This window comes from Cyphomyrmex costatus, unplaced genomic scaffold (genome assembly GCF_001594065.2).
Source record: "Cyphomyrmex costatus isolate MS0001 unplaced genomic scaffold, Ccosl1.0 scaffold270, whole genome shotgun sequence".
NCBI lineage: Eukaryota > Metazoa > Arthropoda > Insecta > Hymenoptera > Formicidae > Cyphomyrmex > Cyphomyrmex costatus.
Window position 1 is genome coordinate 602,130 of NW_017276800.1, and position 21,270 is coordinate 623,399.

At 39.3% G+C, this 21,270-nt stretch overlaps 1 protein-coding gene across 1 annotated transcript in view; it reads left to right on the forward strand.

Annotated features, from left to right (window-relative positions):
- The window catches only part of hth (Meis homeobox homothorax), a 369,578-nt gene that overhangs the window by 89,336 nt on the left and 258,972 nt on the right, over positions 1-21,270 (forward strand). The window contains exon 7 of the mRNA XM_018540853.1: positions 15,996-16,125. Coding sequence (XP_018396355.1) covers positions 15,996-16,125 — 130 coding nt within the window. The remainder of the gene's footprint in view (positions 1-15,995; positions 16,126-21,270) is intronic.

Here is a 21,270-nt window from a genome sequence, read left to right on the forward strand (position 1 = left end):
GAGAAAAAAAAGACTAACTTCTGAAAATAAAAACGTTAGTAAATTTCGATAGATCTCTTTTGTGTGATAAAAGACAAGAATAGAATAAATTTCAATCTATTTTGTATACTTGGTTGAACAGAAAATTTTAGCATAGTCATTTTGATCATAGAAGCTGTTGCACTTTACCTTCTTTACGTATTGGTTCGTTCTTTATTCCATCTCTCGAGAATGCATTCGTATGCATTCGTATATGCGAACAAATGTGTGATACGTATACATAGTCGCTTGCACATTAGGTTCATTTTCCACACGCGGTTTTACACGCTCAGCAATTACAATAATAACAATCCTCCGTGCCTCGTTCGGCGGTCGTACGACCAACCGGTGCTCACTTTCCCTCTGTGGACTTTGCTCGTTTTATAAAATTGATTTAACATATTCATTAGTTTATGCAAATCACGTCACGCGGCGACGCGACACACACTTAGCGGCCTCCACATCTCTCCGTTGATTTCTTCTCTTGTGATTGAGAAAAAATGTTTAATCTTACATTTTTTATCCTCAAAGTTCTCAAAGCAGATATATCTATTCAATAGTAAATAAATTTTACACGTTCGATGCTTTTCGCATATGCGTTAGATAATGAATTTGCTCATTGTACTAGGAAGATTTTATTCTACTGCGCGTATTTATCAAGTGTTTTCTCTTTTTCTTATTCTTTTCGGGATTTTATACAAGAGTATTTCTCGCGAATACAAAATTCCCAAGGCAAGTTTGTTTTGCAGGCAAAGAATTACAATCGTTTTCGTTACTATGTCGTAATATTCTTCAAGGTGTCAAGACTTATCGAACTTGGACACGCTTTAGCGGCATCCGAGTCACGACTCTGAAAGGAAAGTAATCTTAATGGAAAAAGACAACTGATAGTGATGACGAGTGACGGTATTCTGAAAGAGTCTTCCTTACGTGTTTGTTTCGATCAGATTGATGCAACGAGGCCTACAATCTTAATCTATTGATAAGCACTTAATTGTTTATTAAATCGTGGTAGGATAGAACTATACGTACAATCTCCCGTTCGACGTCAGAAACATATGTATAATATTGTAAAGAGATATTATTGGACGTAGTTTATACGCACAGTCATGATAAAATAATCAGCAACAGCATTGTGCTGTCGTGTGTACACTCGTTTCATAATTTTATAATTTTAACGCGTATAGTGAGACGGCAGCGATGTGAAGAACGCTTCAGAATTGCAACCAACATCGTCCGCGTCCATATGGTCGTGCACAACCGGACATGTCCGCGTCGAAATCATTACGTCGGTAGAGCGTGCCATTAAATCGTCATTACTCCGTCGGCGTTGTCCATTTACATGGCGAGTTGTGCGCGTGTGTCTTTTCGGTAACGACCGTACCCGTTGCAACGTTGCGAGTCTTCGCCGGAGGGAACAAGCTTTGTAAAACGTCGCGTTGAACGCCGAGTTGTTATGCTCTTTGACAGAGGTGCGAACGAAAAAAGAAAAAAAAGAAAAGTATAGCAAATGAAGACCGATGCATTGTAATGATCGCACGAGCGCGTTTAATGCGATGTCATTTAATCGGAGTAACGTGGATCGATACGATACACACCAACGTGACATATCACCGTTTGAATAAAACGGCTAACAGGACATGTACTATTTTGTACAATTTTGGTTGATTTTATTCTTTAAAGGCGGTTATTTATTTTGATTTTTTGCTTCATTTGAATTCTGCCGTATTTCTTTTTTAACATAAAATTTTTCATTCTTCGAATGAAATTCGAATGGACTCCTTCTTAACGCGTAAGAAATATCGCTTTATCATACAGTTGTAACTATGTATAAAGTATTACAAAAAAAAAAAAACAGAATTATTCAATGTGTTTCCTTGATAAAAATTGCGATAACTAATCCGTTTCATTATCGATAAAGTAACACATTTGCATCATCGACCTTTGAGTGCCTGGAATATTCCGTCGCAATGACCGGAGTCGTGCTCGCAGAATATTCTGCTTGCTGATGCAAACGGGTTAACAAAAACCATCGAGGAAAACTGCCGTGTCATAGCATCGCGTCTATTCCGTCATAACACCCGCGGGTATGTTATGCCGCGAAAAAAGAGCTAACAAATCCTCCAAGGTATGCATACGCAAACACGTTGTCCACCCTTTGTAGTCATCGTGTGCACCGGGTGAAAAAAAAGACACGCGAGGCAAACCACAAACGATACTTTCAAGCGTCATGTATGCGTTCGCACACATTCAATACGCACGCATTACGTAATTCTACCGTCACGCTCCGACGCTATCCTAAATTGACGGACGTGTACACACGTCGATACCGTGTGTACTGATCCGACCTCTTTCATGATCGGACAGTTCGAAAAATCTCACGTTACACACGTATCTTCCACGAGAGTTCCTGCTACCATCAAGAGAGTTTTGCGTTCAACGCGGCCCTTTCAGAACATGTCTTATCAGTTGTGAAATTTAATTTTCGAAGTAATTTTATTAAGTGAGATAATCTTTCTGTTAACACGTCATACTGTCGCGGGGGGGACATGCGATACAGGAACAAATAATGTCAGGCGTTCACTTTGGTGATCGCAACAGGCGTTCTCTCTGAAATTATAGAGCTCTGACAAAGTAAAGTTGCACACATAAAGAGACCCTATAAAGTGTATATCATTAAGTATACTGATTTGCTACCTTTAAGAGCTTCTTGTAATTTTCTTCGTTTGTGATTGGAAGCGTCTTTAGTTCAAGTCGTAAACACTGAGCAACCTTTAACGCATAATTAGGAAAGAAGAAAAGATTATAAGCACACGGGTGATGAAGATGATGAGGCGGGACGGCGTACAATAATAACTTTCTAAGACTTTAACCAGAAATGGAATTGAATGCGGATATATTTACAATGTTGCGATTACAAATCATTAAGTCATCAAACTTTAACTGTAAATGTTGGAATGTCGAAATGCAATATCTTCATAGAAATTTCACCGAAAAGTATCTCTTAATAAAGATTTAATTGGAAACTTATGTGACAGAGCCTACGAAAAAATTTTACCAAGAATAAATCGCAGCTTTGAGTTTAAACTTAAATAATAAGGTCTTAAATAATAAGCTTTAAAATTAATTAGCCGTAAATTTGTCAAGTTATCTATGGATGAACAGAGCACGAAAGATTTGGGATAATTTATACGTGGTATATTACATGTATCAACAATTTCAATAACAATATATGTTATCTGCTTTGTCATCGTTTCATGCCATTCTCGCGCTTTCGTAACATGCGAAGTTAGTTATAGCGCGAAATAATTATCTCTTGGTAATCTGCACGTTTATGACATAAATTTTCATTTATTTTGATGAGAGTGATTTATTGCCACGATGAAGGATGAGCTGCAGCTCACGTGATTCTTCCTTTTCGTCGCTTACACTGATCGGGACTGCGTATATTATCTCGCTTCTTTTAATAGAATGCATTTCCTTTAACGGAATGCACGCCTGAAGTGTTGAAAAAAATTTTCGGCCTTTGCTAATAAGAGGGAACGTTGAAACACACACTGGCAATACTAAATCACTCAACGATGAAAAATCACGAAACGCGATTTTGCTAAGTGAAGAGGCGGCGACTCACGTGTGTGAATACGTGAATCGTGTATTAAGCGCAATCATCACATGCATCACTTGATATTAAAGCCACATTAACGGAGTTGCGAGTAACACGAATTTCTGATTGTATATTTTTAACGATATAAGAATACATAACGCGTTACGTTAGCATTTCATAATATTCTTATAGGTAATAAAGGTAATTTGAATGTTCTGTCAAAATTCTAATATACTTTGAATTTGAAATAGAAGGCAAACGATGTTCTTATATACATACATATTTAGAGCTTTTTATAAGCTAGCGTATAAGTAGCTATCATATTAATTAATTCTAATTGCCGAAGAAATAAATTTAAATAATCGCCAAGCTCGAACTGAAGCGCGACGCAAAGGTTTAATGTAATTGGAAGCAACGTGCCATGCGGAATAACCGAAGCAGATGTTCTTCCTCGTGCCATCCGCTTCTTCCTGAAGAACGGGTGTATTTAATCAGGACTGTATCCAGGAGGCCGCAAAACGTGTTTCCTGGTGCCGAAAGGTTCGAGGCGTGCGGCGGCGATTCCAGGTGTCGGTCAGGAGCCTGCGACGAGTGTAGAGAATGCGCGACGTAAGTTTAGGAGTTGTTCCAGCCTTCAGACGGCGTTCAATAACCGGAAGTACATCACTCAACGCATCCGCCTAACCATTTCTACACGTCCCCCAATTCCGCGTCAACTCGCCTCGTTGGTGAGCACTCTCTTCGTCCATCCCATGATCAATCTCCCGTTGTCTTCCTCTCTCGCTCTCCTTTCGCCGTCATCGGATTAAGCATATTTATATTGTCACTCGTATACACATACTGAGACGATGCGTCTGCCCGCTTACGTATTCGCGTACTTATACGCGCGCGCTAGAAAAGACAATTTGCACGATCGGCATATCCCGGAATTAGCTTCCGTCCTTCATCGCCACGCGTGGTTGATTCGCATCAGAGATACATCACGTTTACAGCCTTTTATCGCAATTAGACGCCACGTTATTTGCTAAGCAAAGAACATTATCCAATAAAAAATCGTGTGCACGCAATGTAAATTAGCAGCATATCGCAATAATTGTGTGATACAACGGAAATTATATTTCATACATTATATTATGAATTATTTTTGCTCTTGTCTGTCTCACTTGTCGCCGCCTGTCTCATGAAAGATATTAATGGTTTATATTTGCCCGACCAGTGCATCCATAAAATTATCTACTTATAAAATCTTTTATTTAATTAAATTAATATTTAAAGACGCTGTTTTGTGTCACACATCTAGCAAAATTCCATTTCAATTTTCTTTTTATACTCTTTCAGAATTCTTGTTAACTTTAGCTAATTTGGTGATATTATGTGAAAACGTGTGTATTGCAACTTGATCGTCAGAATATTTATTTATCGAAAATATCGTTTTTATTTGCAAGAAATGTTTCGTGTGTGATTGACGTTTAGTACCACCAATTTTGTGTGTGTATTTCTAACCCACGAAATCTCGAAAACGAAATCTCGATAGCTGATCTCGTTGTTTCCTCTTTTCCGTATGCTCGTAACCGTTCGGAGGCTCGGAGACTTCGCTCCTAACCAATGGCTCTTATTCCCTCGGATATTGTTATGTCCTATACAAGGCAATATCGAGATGCTGATACACGGATACTAGAGACGATCGACTTCGAAGATTCTTGGATGACAATCGTATTGCGTAAAGAGCGACGAATCTTCCTCGTTACTGTATTCTGTTCAATTTTATTATTTGTACACATGTATAAGTCAGAATGATAAAAGTATGCATGTAACATATTATAAATACTATAGGATGTATAACTGACATCTCTCAAAAGTCGTGAAACTTGAACATTGTAAAGTTTGAAAAAAAATTGCTTACTTGTAATTAATGGAGGTGGAAAGTAAAAGTTCAGTAAATTAAATTAATCGCAAACTAGGTATTGTTATATTATTTGATTGCATTCTACAGACGTTTTGTTACAAACATTCATTTATAACATTATTAATTTTCTTTCGCTATTCGGGAGTACGCGTAGGAAATTACTCCATCCAATTACGATACGTAGAAACAATCGGATTCACTCTGGCGGGGAGAAAGAAATTTCTTCATTCCATGAGAGCTTATATTATTGTAAACATATGGGATAACTTTTTGTCGATGGCTGTGGTCACCGTTCAGATTGGATACGTATTTAATTGCAGTCACGTTGAACTATAAACATAATTGTAATATGATAATTATACGGTGTGTCGGTGGGCCCTGCCTGTTCTCTCTCATAAAGGGTAAGGGGATATTAACGGGCGATGGCTGGGTGCGGCAGGAGCGACTCGCCGCTCACTGTCGTCGCCTAGAAGAGGAGCGGCAGAAAGTGTGAAAGACTTCCGGTACCATTGCGAATAGAGATTACGCTATTTATATAGGGGTAGGCTAGAACTATACTCTTGATGACACTTGGTGCCCTATTTTATGTGCTAATAATTAAGATATAACGGGATCAACATTCTGTCTCTTCTGTTCTACAACCATTGCGTTTGCGTATCATTCGTAATTCTCAAATAGATACTTGAGATATGTATCTATTACGAACATCTTACGTTTAATTTGCTCGCATTTACCTCAAAGAAAAATATTCCCTGGAAATTTAATGACTAATGATTGTGAGTCATCGTTAGGAAAATTTATTCGTATTTAACGATACTGCTCTTAACAGATCTTGCTGATATGATACTTTTATAAAAGATCGAGTATCGTTTTAACAAGTGAATAATTAATCTAGTATGCGCGAGTTTTTCTCATATTATTTATTTTTCTTAAGACAAGTATAGATAAAGAGTGTATTATACGTAATCGAAAGTGGAATGCGCGAGTAACAAACTTCTGATTATTACACTGATTTTGTTTTCGTTGGCAAGAATTCTTCTATGGGAGTCCTGCGGATTGCTTTATTTATACGAAAGCACTCCTTACATCATATAAGTGTAAATAAATATATACCGATATAGCGGCTAGTGGTACGATCAACGGGTGTAATAATAGCGTGGCGTGTGAGAGAGTGTGTTGCGTGTTTCGAATGACAGACGTAAGGACAGGAGGTGAGCGAGCAAACCCCCATTCTTCCCTTCCGACACTCCCCTTTTAAAAACCATTTCCTCCTAACGACCGTAGCTGTTTTCTGCCTATGGCGATCGTCCTACTTGCTTGATCTGACGGAATTATTATGGAAGTTTGCGGATTGTGTATAATAGTCACATCACAGATATTTATTCTTCCTTCGTTCATGATTTCTCATTTTCGACACTTAAAATTCTATGATTATTCTTTTACAGTTAAAATTTATTCAAGATTACAACATATATATGAAGAACATTTTACCATATATTTATATCACGTTTTTTTTATACAAATAACCTTTTCATAATCATTTTGGAGATTTACATTGGAGATATCATAGAGCAATTTAACGCGTTTTGGTAATTAATTGCTGCAACAGTCTCTTTTGTCTGTAGTTGTGAAAGCCAATATCTCTTAAAAACCAATTTGCGCAAATCGAGGATGAAATATCGTTCGCACGTCGATCTATTCACTGACGGCCAATGCTGTGTGGTCAACGTCGAACGCGGACAGTTCTGGACCGACTTCTCTTCCTGTATGCCGGCAATAGAAACGGCATCTCTCGAACTCGAGCGTTTGATTGCGCGCGTTATTATTAGCGAGCTTCTCCAACGGCCGCGTCTCATTATATGATGCGTTGGATACTCTGCCGTATACAACGTTCTCGGACGAATAATGATCGATTGCCGATGCATATCTCGGGGCGTGCTCGTGTCTTACTAGTATTGTTTATGTTCTAAGTTAACACGTATCAATTAATTATGTCGCAACAATTAATTATTGATGACATTTATGAGACGTGAATCTTTTGCTTCTCATTTTTTCCTTCTTGATTAAGGCTTTCGCGAAGCCTTATAATTCTATTTTTCTGAAACTATATTTATAATAGATAAATATGAGAGAAATTGTAAAATGAATTTATTTATTTATTAAAAATTTTATTTATTTCAAGCGACTCGCAGCCTCTAATTTTTGTGTGTGTATATCTCTGTTGGAAAATTTCGTTCAAATTCAACGGAGGATCTCTCTTCCATTTTTCAGCACAAGTGGGACGCACGTACGTGGATGCGGGATCGTGTTGTCCCCCCGTATATCTTTGACGGACCATTCGACTTGTTTGTAGCAAAGCTTTCGTAAGAATTTGCATCGTGCGCTCCATGTCGAAAATTCACGCTTATGACGACCTTGTTAAATATGGATGCAAATTTACGGATATGGATCTATATTCCAAGAAAGGGGATGCGTTGCTCCCTTGATGCTATGCGATCAAGCGCGTTCGTGACACGGGCGTGGCAATCGCTGAGTATCCACACAAAGTATGGTAACACACGGATAGTACGGATACGACTGACAGACGACTATGCCCCATGTATACGCGTGTCACGGGGTTTCCAATTCGTCTTATCGCGCCTTCGAATCGTATCCACCCTCGCTAGAGGGACGAGAGCCTCTGCGATGTCTTCGGTCTCACGCCGCGCCACGCCGTATCGTACAAAAATAAGAGTATTAGTTTGGATTACGTTCTCCATACTGTGTATCGAGATCCCATTCTTATATTTCAAAATTCGGAAACATTTGTCTTGGTTTGTTCTCGGATCTAATTTTTCGCCCCAGAGTGTTTTATGTGCTTGATTACTGTTCGATGGCTATATAGACATTTGCAGGCGATTAGACAAGTTGTGTGCCATAATTGTGATCCTGGTTAACGTTACTGTCGGCTCGAAACGTCTCTGCGGTGATGAAACGTTTCGGTGGGTTTCAGGTCGAGTACCGTCGCTGTCAATACGTCCCTTCCTCGTTTATGTGCGTGCCGTGTGCGTGCCATAGTGTGTGTCACGCGATGCCTGTGCGAACGCGTTAACATATGTGGGCAGAACAGCCGCTATCAAGGCTTCGTCCGTCCGGTTCATTTCTCTCTCTCCTACGAACAGTGGTTCTCACGAATCATTGGTGATTTACACATTCTATACAATTGTTTTAACAATTTGATATTCTTCTTCATCGCTTTTCGAAAACACCGTTGTAATCATATAAAAAATTTTAGATTCTTACAAATTTTATTCAACACTCATCATAATTAAATTGCACATCAACCATTTCATTTAATATAAAATATATTCAGTGTGGCAGTTTTTACGAAAGTTAATTTACCAAAATAATAAGTTCTACCATGAAGATTTTTGCCGTTAACGAACGAGGAACGTTAACGACCGGTCTCTTGTTTCTTTGCACGATGCTCGCGAACCCTCGATTATTTTTCGCGCTAATGAACGTTTATATACACACAACCGGGGCTGGGTGTCACTGTCCGCGCTTAATGCGATTGCAGTTCACGATAAGATGTTGCCTCTTGGCAATCGTTAGCGTCGCTTTCGCCCCGTTCGCTTATCCTACATGCACGCGCGCTACCCTTGGCACGCGTGTGTGTACAAATTCGCTCTAGATCTTGTTGAAATCTCTCTCACGGACGTTTTACCCTTGAATTTCAGAATAAGTTTGTCGTCTGAAACGCAAGCTCTCACTTTTCCAATTAATGTCATTATATCTCGGCAAAATTCGCTAAAGCAAAATAAAAATTCATCATTTACTTAAAAAATCGCAAGCAAATATTTGAAATAAAGTACATATATATATATATATATAGATAAGGAATATCGATGATTATAGTTGAGCTCGTTGGCTCAGAATGCCGATGAGAAAAGTGAACATATCATCGAGGTATATACGAGAAAGACCGGAAAGAGAGAAGAGGCATAAGAAATGGCAGGAGAGATGCGGCGCGAAAGAGAAGGGAGGGGGAGACTAGCAAAGTCGTCTTATCCCGAGGGAGCGGAGGCAACATGGGAAACCAATTAGCCGAGGAACGCCGCCACCGTGCCGTTAGATACGAAGCGAGCTCGATAGTACGGTGAACTGGCCGTTGCTGCCGGTTTCGACAGTGTTGTTGCCGATACGTTGCCTGGCGCGTTATCGCCAAGTACCCGCAAACCTGCCGTGCCATGAGCCTTCCTTCGGTAATATTCAACCCCACGGAAGGATTGACGAAGCCACAGGAATTAAAATCCCGCTGTGTTGTACTGTCGTGTGACTATGTTCAAGATACTGCATTAATGCGCGAGAATTATCTCTTACGTTTTTTCTTTTCTTTCCTTCTTTATATTATATATATCGTATCATCACGCACACGCAGACGCGACATGATACACGTGCGAGAGATAAAATAATATGCAATATTGCAGTTAGTGCAATATTGATAATTTGATAATTACCTACTATGTGAATGAGTTTGAATCAGGTTTAATGCTTCGAATGCTTTGAACAATTGTTTGATTTGAACGTCAAGTAAATTTTAATGTGACGTTGACACGAATAAGAAATTCATACGGGGATTATTTAATGAATGGTGATGCATAATTTTACATGGTTTTATTTAAAAATGCATATCTCAACTTAGTTATATCCGCACATTCATTATTTTAAATATAAATTTTATATGCATAAAATATAATAATGCATAGAAAATTCTGATAGGGGAACGCCGAGAGGCGTGTTATTCATGGGCTAATTAATTCTCGAGATTAACGGACGATCTCTGTACAAACTTTTCGTTCGGGATTCATGTTACCGTGTTGTAAATCTCGAAGATTCGGAGAACGTTGTTCGTCAGTGAGGATCACCTACGGCGCGCTGCCGGTTTTTCGTGGTCGTGGCGGTTTTTTGAGATGGACGATCATTTGGAAGTCTAATTTATACGACAGTTAAATTAAAACGACTGCGGTGGCGGCGATGGCGGAACGAGAGATGGACGCAACTGCGAATCTCCATCGAGTACGAGGGTGAGAGTAAGTGAGACGAGAAAAGCACGAAAGAACGAAAGGCAGGCACTGTATATACAGAGTTGGGAAGTCGAGAGGCTCTTACGTGAAGAGAAGAGGTACAGGGAATACTTGGAGAAAGAGACGAGACTATATCGTGATTAGGGAGGAATGTTGATTAGATCCATCAGCTGGACGAGTGCGGGCCCTCTTTTCTTCTCGCTGGACCCTTTGCCTCTCAAACCGATCTCCCCTCTCCCCTCATACATCTTTCTGACCTAAAAACTTGGTTCTTTTCCTGCGTAGAAGTATAGTTCCCGAATTTATCATCATATACTATTTTTTCTTTGTGGCGTTTCTATTATTCCGCCGAAGAGATTACTCTTGTTTGTGACGTATTGCTTATAAATTAGAAATTAAATTTGATTATAATTCTACATTAACATAATTAAACGAAGTTAAACGATATTAAATATCAATATATCATATTATTTTATTTACACTTTACAATAAGTTATAAATATATCTTGTACACACACACACACACACACACACACAATTGGTACTAGTCTAATAATGTATTTCAGTCATTATTGTTATGATAGTTTTGCATTAGAAATAATCGTATTCAGAAAAAGTCAATATTTTGCTGAATTTTACGACGTAGAGAAATCTAGTCATTTGCTTTAATTTTGGAACCGAAACTCGTTTTTGTGGCAAACGTGTTTCCGATAACGCATCGCCGCGCGCCGTGGCAGCAGCCAGAAACGCGATGGATGCCTGATGCAGTAGGAGTCGTAAAAGCAACAGTACGAATCTGGATTTCGTTTTATTGACAACGCGCCAAATACCGGATTCATATTTATGACTGGTCGGTCATCTTCTCCTCCGTGTTGTATCTAACACGTCGCTCACTCGTGCGTTTATCCCGTGAAAGGAAATGAACACTAGCCGGAGCTCCAAAACAGGCTGTCTCCTTCTCACTCTTTCCTCTCATCTCAACCATAAATTTGTTTCGTTTATACGACCATTTTAAAATCATTCCTCGGTCAGGTGTACACCTTGTTAAGGTCTAAACTCGTGGCCATTTAATCGCTTGATGTAGCATGGCTGTATGTAGTTAGTGCCTCTAAACTTCCACCTACAGCGCATTTTTTTTAATTCTTTTACACGTAAATCTGTTATGAAAAATATTTGTGACTTAAATACACAATCGACGAAAGGAGATAATTTTTTTTTTGATAAAATTATTCGAGTACGTACAACTTTTTACTCAAATGTTAAGTGTGTGTGTTCGTTACTTTGGAAATGGTGAAAATTACGATCGAATTATCATGATAGTTTCGTGTATTGATTTGAATGTTTAGACAATTTGTCGATTTTCCTGTTAAGGATGTTTTAAGGGCAACGATTAAGTCGACGTTACAACTTCTGTGGCAGGTAGCTCGGTTACCTTGCAAATCCATCTCAGATATGTCTCGATTAGTTCTCGGTTGGACGGTTACGATGCTGGGGCATGATATTCCATTACGAAGGAAATGTAAATATAATTGTAGTGTGCTGACATAACGGTAAGATAATCCGCCGAGCGGAGGCGCTGCCACTGCAATAAATCGTAATTTATGATCCCTATATACGCCCGCCGGTATCGCCGAGAAATTCAAGACTACACCGACAGAGACTAGACTCTCTTCTCTTTCTCTCTTTCTTTTGAGTTTGTCTCTCTTTTTTACTTTCTCTCCCTCTCTCTCTCTCTCTCTCTCTCTTTTGTCTTCGTTTCTTATTCCGCTTTGCGGAACGACTAAGAAGACTCTTGATCTGGGTCCAGCCGATGGGCATACTTACAATGTGCTGCCTTACCTCCATAATCTATCGCTGTCTCTGTCCAATCTGCCACTCTGTCCGACTTGGATCCGCTAGTTTCTCCGTCCTTATCGCCGCCTCGTTTATGTCTTGTTCTCTTAGCCTTCTCTCGAGCTCTTGAGCACCAATAAATTAATTGCAGAGATTTACATATCTCGCCCGTAAACCAGTCAGCGAGACTAATGCCTGGCCTCTAATTACATAATTATATGGCATTATGTTACGACGATCAATTAATACGTACGTACAATGATTCGAAAACGCGATTTGCGATAATAAGTTACGTTTCTTCGCGATCTCATGCGATTCCGCGCGAAATGTCATGCTTCAAATCATCGAATACACATACGATGCATATGCTGGCCGTTTCGATAAGCGATCGTAATTTATCGTCCGTGAGGATGACAGTGAACGCGCGTCGGCGTTATGCTTTACGGGGAATATCACGAGCGATTTCCAATTCCAATCGCTCGCACTTGCACGAAACGTTTCGTATATGGGATATTACGCATTCCATACGAGACATTTTATATCATAATGTAAAAGCTGTAACAATACGGGAATGCGTCAGAGCGCAAACCGATATTGCCTAATGCTGCTACTAGGGCTTCGAAATTTCACTTTTCCTCCTTCGCGTAGATCTCGCAGATCGCTCTTTCGAGGGGTTCCTCGATGACTATTACTTCCTCTCAAGGACGCATTCTCGTAGTTCTGAAGAGACATTTTTCCTCAACGGGAAGGAAACGTACGGTATAAACGAGCGGGGGTGGAATATGAGATGCGGGCAACTGATTTATTTAAGGGGCAGGCCAGACATCCGGTTTGTCGAATTACACTTTAAGAGTGCCCATAGTAGACGGACTGGCAGATACAAACAGAGATGGACGACGGGATGAACGTGCGAGCGAGAGGCAACGACGTGGAACGAGAGCGCGTAAGCTCGTCGACCCGTTAACCGTTTATCATTGCATCGACACGAGTCACGCGGTGGACCCTACTGGCCACTTAAAAAACGGCGATTCAGCCTTTAGTAGGAAGTGACGTCAGCTTTGAAGGTATAGGTACTGTGAGCTATATCTCTCTAAACGCGACGTCGCGTCGCGTCGTAAACAGCTTCACTATACATAGCTTTCATCGTTCGACCGAAGTTTCTCGACCGGATGATGATAATTTGATGAGAATATTCATTCCACAAAATCCTCAATAATTGTCGTTAATTGCGTTGTCATTTCATGATCTTAACGTTAAATTAACGATGCGTCTAATAATGTTTGAGAAATTGCTTAAGAATTCCAGCGGTTATCGCACGAGTTTTCGATTAACTTGACACAATCTTTTTCAAGGTTAGTCTTATTGAAACGACATCACACACTCGACTAATTATTGTGAGCACGAATTGGAGATTATTCGCTTTGACAACTCTCGTTTCACGTTAGGTGCTAGCAGAAAGCGGTCCGACGACAACCGATGCGTTATTAATGTCCCCTTACTTGTTACTACTCTCGTATTTATACTTGCTCGTACTCGCAATCTATCGGCATCCCTAAGTAAATAGTCATTCAAGGATTGCGAGTAATTAATCAAATCAGAGAGTGACTTTTCATTTCACACTGCAGATTATGTGCTTGTTTGAGATTTTCTGATACGAAAATCTTTGTTTAATTATTTCATGTGAGCCATTTATTTTATTCAAAAATTATTCGTTCTTAAAATAAACACATTTAAAAAGTAAAAAAATATTTTATATTTTTTTATTCTCTCTTGAAGCTGCAACCATATATCTTTATTTTATTATACAAAATATTGTACATTATTTTTTTTACTCAAAGTCATTTTTACTTTTATCTAGCAAGAATTCTAGTAATATATAAATTCAGGTTGGCTCCTGTAAACCAGAAAATTCATGTGACGCGTCTCTGCTCTAGCAAATCCTCTAGAGTTGACCATGTCAACGATTTCAGACGAGATACCAGAGCAGGCAATCGAGGGAGGGAGCGAGTTGGTATATTATCGCGAAGATGACGCTTATGACAGCATGTGGGAGTAGCTGTCACTCATTGTTGCCTGGCCAGACTTGATATACCCAGACATTTCGCTTCGTGATATCGAGAGATTCGCCTGCTTCAAATTCTTGCCCTTCAACCTCGGGACGAGATCAATAAACTGTCAAATATCGTTTTTTTTTTTTTTTTAGATGTACGTTTTATGAAAAATACAGAAGTTACTTTCGAAATTATCGCTATTAAGATATATATTATTTGAGCGGAAAAATTTGTGCTCGAATCTATTTGAAAAACGAAGTCAATGACCCTGACGAGAAAGAATTCGTTCGTTCATCGTGTACGATCGTTATGAAGAATCATTCAATGAGTGCTTCCATCCCGCCGTGGCTGTATAATAACACTTCGGAATATGTTAGCGAGAAGCAACGAATTGTCTTAGATTGATCTACGATTTGTTGTTTGTATGCTGCCAAGTAATTCTGCCAAGGCAGAAAGTTGCTTGAACTCATTGATGTTTCTTTTTCCTTTGTTATCTTACGAAAATGTTATTTGTATATACATTCGTAAACAATTTGAAACGTTTTCTTATTTATTTCGTTCATCAGTCATTTATATGTTATAACTGCAGTCACGTATTTTTACGTACAGTGCTTTGTGCATTGCCGTCGAACTGATTCGTAAAACAAACTTACGTTCCGCGCGCGAAAGTAATTCCGCGCGTGTCCCGACGCAGATCCGTAGACGTCTCGTTTCTTTCCTCCTACGGCGGGAGATTCTCTACGAGCGTCATTATCACACGGCTACACCTACGGAATAAACGATTGAATATTTACGGCAGACATTCGTCGCGCACGCGGCTTCTCCCAGTAAATCTGTTGATTCGTAAGTCGTGCGCGTCTTGTCGGGCTCCCCCGAATCATTTAAGTATGCCGGCAGCATTTTCGTGGAGAGATACGTGTGCTCCGTCTTTAATCGAGATCGAAATCGGCTTGACGCACGCGTGGATCATCAATGGTCAGTGTAGGTACAGAGTATACGCGACAAATTGCGAAATTTTTTTTTAACAATCAAAGCTTGGAATAAATACATTAAAAAAAGACTATTAAAAATTAACGTTCTATGTCACGCGATTTAGTATTCTGGAACGCTCGATAATATAAATTGTTTAAATATTATATCATGCATACATATATATTAATTTGATAATATATATTTTGTGGAATCATATGCAATTAATGTTTTTTTTTTAATACATACACCGAAATAATACACATAATATAATTTCTTATTTTTATTTTATTCAAAAAGTCGAATATTTTATTAATCAAATCAATCACGTTATCTTTACATGTTCATTATTGTTTATGTATATGCGATTAAAAATTGATTTTCAAACGTCAATATTTTTGAAATTGTCTGGATGAAGTCGATACCGATGAAACACATGTTATAGTTAATGTTAAGAAATAAATTTGTAAATGCAGATATAAAAATGCGCGCGCGAAAATGAGAAAAATAAAATGGTATAAAAAAAATCAATGTTTTCTATATTTCAGAGGCCGCCTTCCTCGTCGCTCTCGTATCCCGGCGCGGGTGCTAACGATGATGCCCGCAGCCCCGGAAGTGGTGGTACACCCGGACCCCTCAGTCAGCAAGCGCCAGCCAGCTTGGATTCATCGGACCCAGGTAAGTTTGATTGTTGTAAAGGAGAAACATGTAACATAACGACATGTATAAATGTCTATTATACGCATTATAATTGATTTTTTAATGACAACGCGCAGTTGTCCTTTTCTGAATAATTTAATGTTTAATGTAAAGGTCACTTTGGGTTAAATATACGTGCGCGTAGGTGACGAGTTGTAAAAAATTTTCGGATCGATTGGACTTAAAGTAGGTCTTCCGCGCGTGGGGCGAGAAACATATCCAGGCAGGACTCGCGCGGGTGACGACGGCTAGGCGGGCTAATGACAATAACACGCGACGAACGAGTTGATGACAATCAAGACGCGCGACTAGTTGGGACCCCACGGACTGTTTCTACACGCCCTTCAAATTTTATGAACACGGACGCGAACGTCTATACCATCAAACTCGCGCCGAAGCCACCGTCGAGCACCTAATGAGCAGTTCGTTGCATTGGCGTAGTCAACGAGAATATTATTGTACAACAATAATCAATTTTTATGCTTTATTTCTTTAAGCACAAATGACTTTTTTTCCAAAGCTACACTGGCGCGATACACATATAGGAGATTACATTTTTCTAGTCCCACTGTATTTATACGAATATTTCGGAGCAAAAAGGCGCTCTATCACTTGTTATATTCTACTGCGATATGGAGAAAAATGTATTTCTCTATATTTGCTACGATTTATTCTACCTTTAGTAGGTAATAACGAGATAATATTTGTAGTATCGAAAGAAAAGTTCGGTTATGACGAACGAACCGCACCAATGGTTAACGCGACCGGGTTCAGTCAGTCACCGGAGAGGGTATACAAGTTCACGACATCATCCCATAAAGATTCATTAAGGTCCGCCGTTCTCTATATTCGTTCTGTCGTGCCAACATTATAGTGCCGCGTGGCGTGCCAGTTCAGCCGGGCATACACGCATATACATGCGTGCACGCAGGCGAGAAACAAAACCGTTGATCAATAACAATCATAAGTGTGAGCTACGCCAAACGACCGACTGGGCGTGAAGATGAAACCGATGATGACTGATCATAATAAAGGAGAAAGAGAGAATGCGAGAGAGGAGAAAATAATGAATAGTATAGCTTCTGAAATGGTGCCGCGTAACGTTCAAATTAAGAAACGATCTTGTTGCATCTTCGTCGTTGCTATAATATTCGACGATGCAAACGGAGCGCGTGCAACGGCCATTTCGTGACGAGATACGAATCTGCTGCACGAGATTTGTCGCGGAAAAATGTTGACGAGGGTCTCGCGCGAGTTTCTTTCAGCACGTGCCACCGTCCTTTTAATTTCGCCAGGCACTTACAATTAGTCGTACAAGTTCATGACTCTTTCTTTGTAAGGTGAATGGCCTAATAATATCCTTTATCTGTGTCATATATCCATGATTGGCATAAAAACATAAGTGATTAATTAATTTTTAGAAAGTAATATTCGCAAAATTTGGAATTTACGATCGTAAGCATAATCATTAAATTACTATTGTTCTACTGGAACGAAGAGTTATAATGAATGAAGGATAATCTTTCTGCTATTTCCAACTTACAAAATAACTTTGATCAATTCTTATCTTCATCAAGGTAACGCAATATCGCCTAATACAATAGAAATGTGTTGCTTGTCACTGATATTTAAAATGAATATTTCTAAATGTTTATATAATTATAAAAAAAAAAACACACACACATAAAGAGCAAAGCAATTTTATAAGAGAAACGAATAATACATATTAACATGTGTTACCAGTTACCTAATACGTTACATATCTTCCTCCTGGTTGTTTAAAGATAAAATTTTTCCCGCTTTCTCGTATATGTATATGTATACACACATCTGACAATGTTAAGTCATTTTCAGATTTAATATCCACGAATTGTATATGCGTGCGTGTATTGCGCGCACGGGCTACTGCTAGTTCGTGACCAGATATCAATCTCCGCGCGCGAGATCTGTCGTGAGAGCGCGTAGAACCCGAGAGTTTCGCACGTGGCCACTATAGAAAGCGCAACCGTTGACGCACGCGAGATCGCGAGAGAGGAAAAAAATTGATAGCTCTCCTGCGCGCAGCGACAGGAACATGATAATCCGCAATTGGCGCTTTCACCGAGCGATGATAGCGCGCGTTTGGAGAACGTCCGTAAAGATACGCTCTCCGCCTGTCTCGTCGTTCTGGTTTTTTTTCTTTCTTTCTTATATAAGCATGATCCGATAGCTATTCTGATCAACGCAGTCGACATCTCGGAAAATGTAAATTATCCTTTTATAAAACGGGAGAACGCGCGTGATGAACGTGAATATACATGTTTTAATAACATGTAATCGATTAAAGGTGTTAAAAGAAACTTAATTGACATACATTAGATTCGCGGAAACACCATCGTGCTTAGACAAATCATGCCTGTCAACATAAATTACAGTCATATGATAAGTTGTCGATGACATTTATAATTATCGATTAGTTGAATTATTGTATCAAGTGAGATTAGATTATTAAATCTCACGCATGACATTTTCGTTCTCGATATACACCGAGTACGATACAATCACACGCGTGATTAACAAAAATCGAAAGAATTAACGATGCATTGCTATCCATTATGTCGCGTATCTCGTTTCTCTTTCCAATCTTAGCAACGCTATTGCGATGTACCTACGTGTATGTCATTAACGCGAAAGCACGTCCGCGAGCTTCGAGAAGCGAGGAAACGATACGAGTGTCGAATACATTAACAATTGCAACGGATAAAAAGTCACTTCGCGTCGCGTAAATGTGTTCCGAAACTCCAAAATGTCGTTAAACGATATAATACATTGATTTATCTTCGCGCGATAAGAGCAAGACAGCGCAAGACTCTTTCGTCAATTTTTATTAATAAATTTGATGATAACTAAATTAAAACAATACTGAATTGAATCATGAAGAAACTGGTGTGAGATGATGTAGTATTAAAATTCGCAAACTTTGTCGCAAGGCAACTAATTGTATTTTCAAACGTATAAATGAGAAAGGACTGGAATCTTGAAGTATTAAATAAAAATATCGATGGTGCTCATCCGTGTGCATCAATCTCGCGACAATATGGATTGTTTAGCTTTACTTAATCCTCTTTAGAAGTTTTATCCCTCCGTAAATAGTGAATATTGACGCATGTAGATTTTCTTACACGTACATACAACGTAAGTTACTTGCGTTGGTTGGTTACTTAATGTCGAGATGCTATCGACACATCCGGGGTTGTCATCATACGGTATTTGCTTGGTTCGTCGTTTTCCTTCTTCCTTTCGGTCTATTCGTGGTTCTTTTTTCGTCCCTTTCTTCACACTGTGGGTCTTCATTAACGTGCCAGCTTGTTTGCCGCGAGATATCATCGTGAACGTTTTTTTTTTGAGAGGGGGAGGGCGCCTTCCACTTTGCCATGACGACTGACAACGACATCATCGGCGGATCTAATTTGTATTCCATCATTCATTAAATGATAATCTCGCGGTGGTTTTCGCGGTGCTACAGCTCGCAAGTAAACGTTTCTCTAAACTCTCTGGCGATATTATTTGTTGGCGTTAATAGTTATTACTTTGACAATAGCCGATAAAATTTCCGAAACGCTCATATTCTTTAGGAAAAATTGCGCGGAAAAAATTATGAGCTTTAAACTCGGCTTTAAACCGTGGTGGTGTCGTAGAGAGTATCGTATAGGAGAGATACAAACTGGTACATCACATTTATTCTAGATCAATGGACATAGATACAATAAAATCAGAATGCGAGCGATACATTTGACATTCGTTTTTTAAACGTTCACCGCTGCACGACATTTATGTCGTCTCATCCATCGTCCAGTGACACTTTCATGAAAGCTTCGATGGAGACGTCACGTGTGTCAGTCCGGAATGTTTTCCAGAACGGGCTGGAAACGCGCACACCGCCGATACGTGGGAAGAGTACGGCTCGGGGCATTAACATATCGTGTTGCAATCGCTCGCGGATATAAACACGTTCCTCCCCGCAGTGGTTATAAAAGATTCTATCTCGGCTTGGCTGACCGATTGCGATACACGGCCTCGAGGAACTATGCGCCGTGTGTGTTATGAACGAGGTAAATATACCAGCACATACGGCGACAGTACAGCTCTCGTAAAATTTATCTCGCGTGTGATACCCCAACTACTTTTCTTTTTCACCAACGAACGAACATTAATTCCCTCTTCACCTTGCTAGCCAAATATGCCTCCTCGACATTATCGCTACTACTTTCTTTTTCAAAAGGTACACGACAATGTCTCGTATTACTCCTTGCGTCGATGCTCATCTATAATTTCTTTTTTTTTTTTTAGTTTTTAGTTTTTGCATTAATCGTATCATACTCGGCGATCATAAACGTACATAGTACGATCGTTAAACATACTTTGTGCAGATGACGACAGTTGTTTTAAATCATCTGCTATCTAATCTGCACTTTTGCGAATATGTTTTCAAAAGCATTTAGAGACGACACGTTGATAACATATGTTTGAATATTATGCGATATGAAATTGGAGTTTGTTGCTACTTGCCTTAAAAATTAAATAAAAATCAATGTAATTGGAACTATGTATGTGGATGATTCGGATTTTATGAAACATCCAAATTGTTCATTTTTAGGAATCTTTCGTTAAGTCGATGAAACACATCACTGATTAACATCTCTCCTCGAACACGATTTACCATCTCTGAAACGATCTTATACCGATATCGATCATTCTATCTGTGAAATACGCATTATTGCTCGAGCGACAAGCAAACAGAGAGAATCTTCCGCTCTTCTTCTTCTTTTTTTTTTTTTTCGTATTCGGACACTTTTAAGTAGATTGGGTCTTTCGATTTGGCTGGAACGGGTCCTGTCAACCAACGACTATCCCTTCGAAACAACCTTCGACATTCGACTTTCTGTACCTTTCGAGAGATCCTTAATCGGCGGTTCGTCGACTTCTTCTGTCTTGGCTTTTTCTCGCCTCTCGATTGTTCTCTCCTTTTCTTATGAGCGGAAAGGAGGAGTATAATAATGCGTGAGAAAAGGAAAAAGCGTTAGATATCCCTGGTTTTCTGACAACTATCGGCAGTGTGTCAGTTGAGGAAGAAAGAGGCAAAGT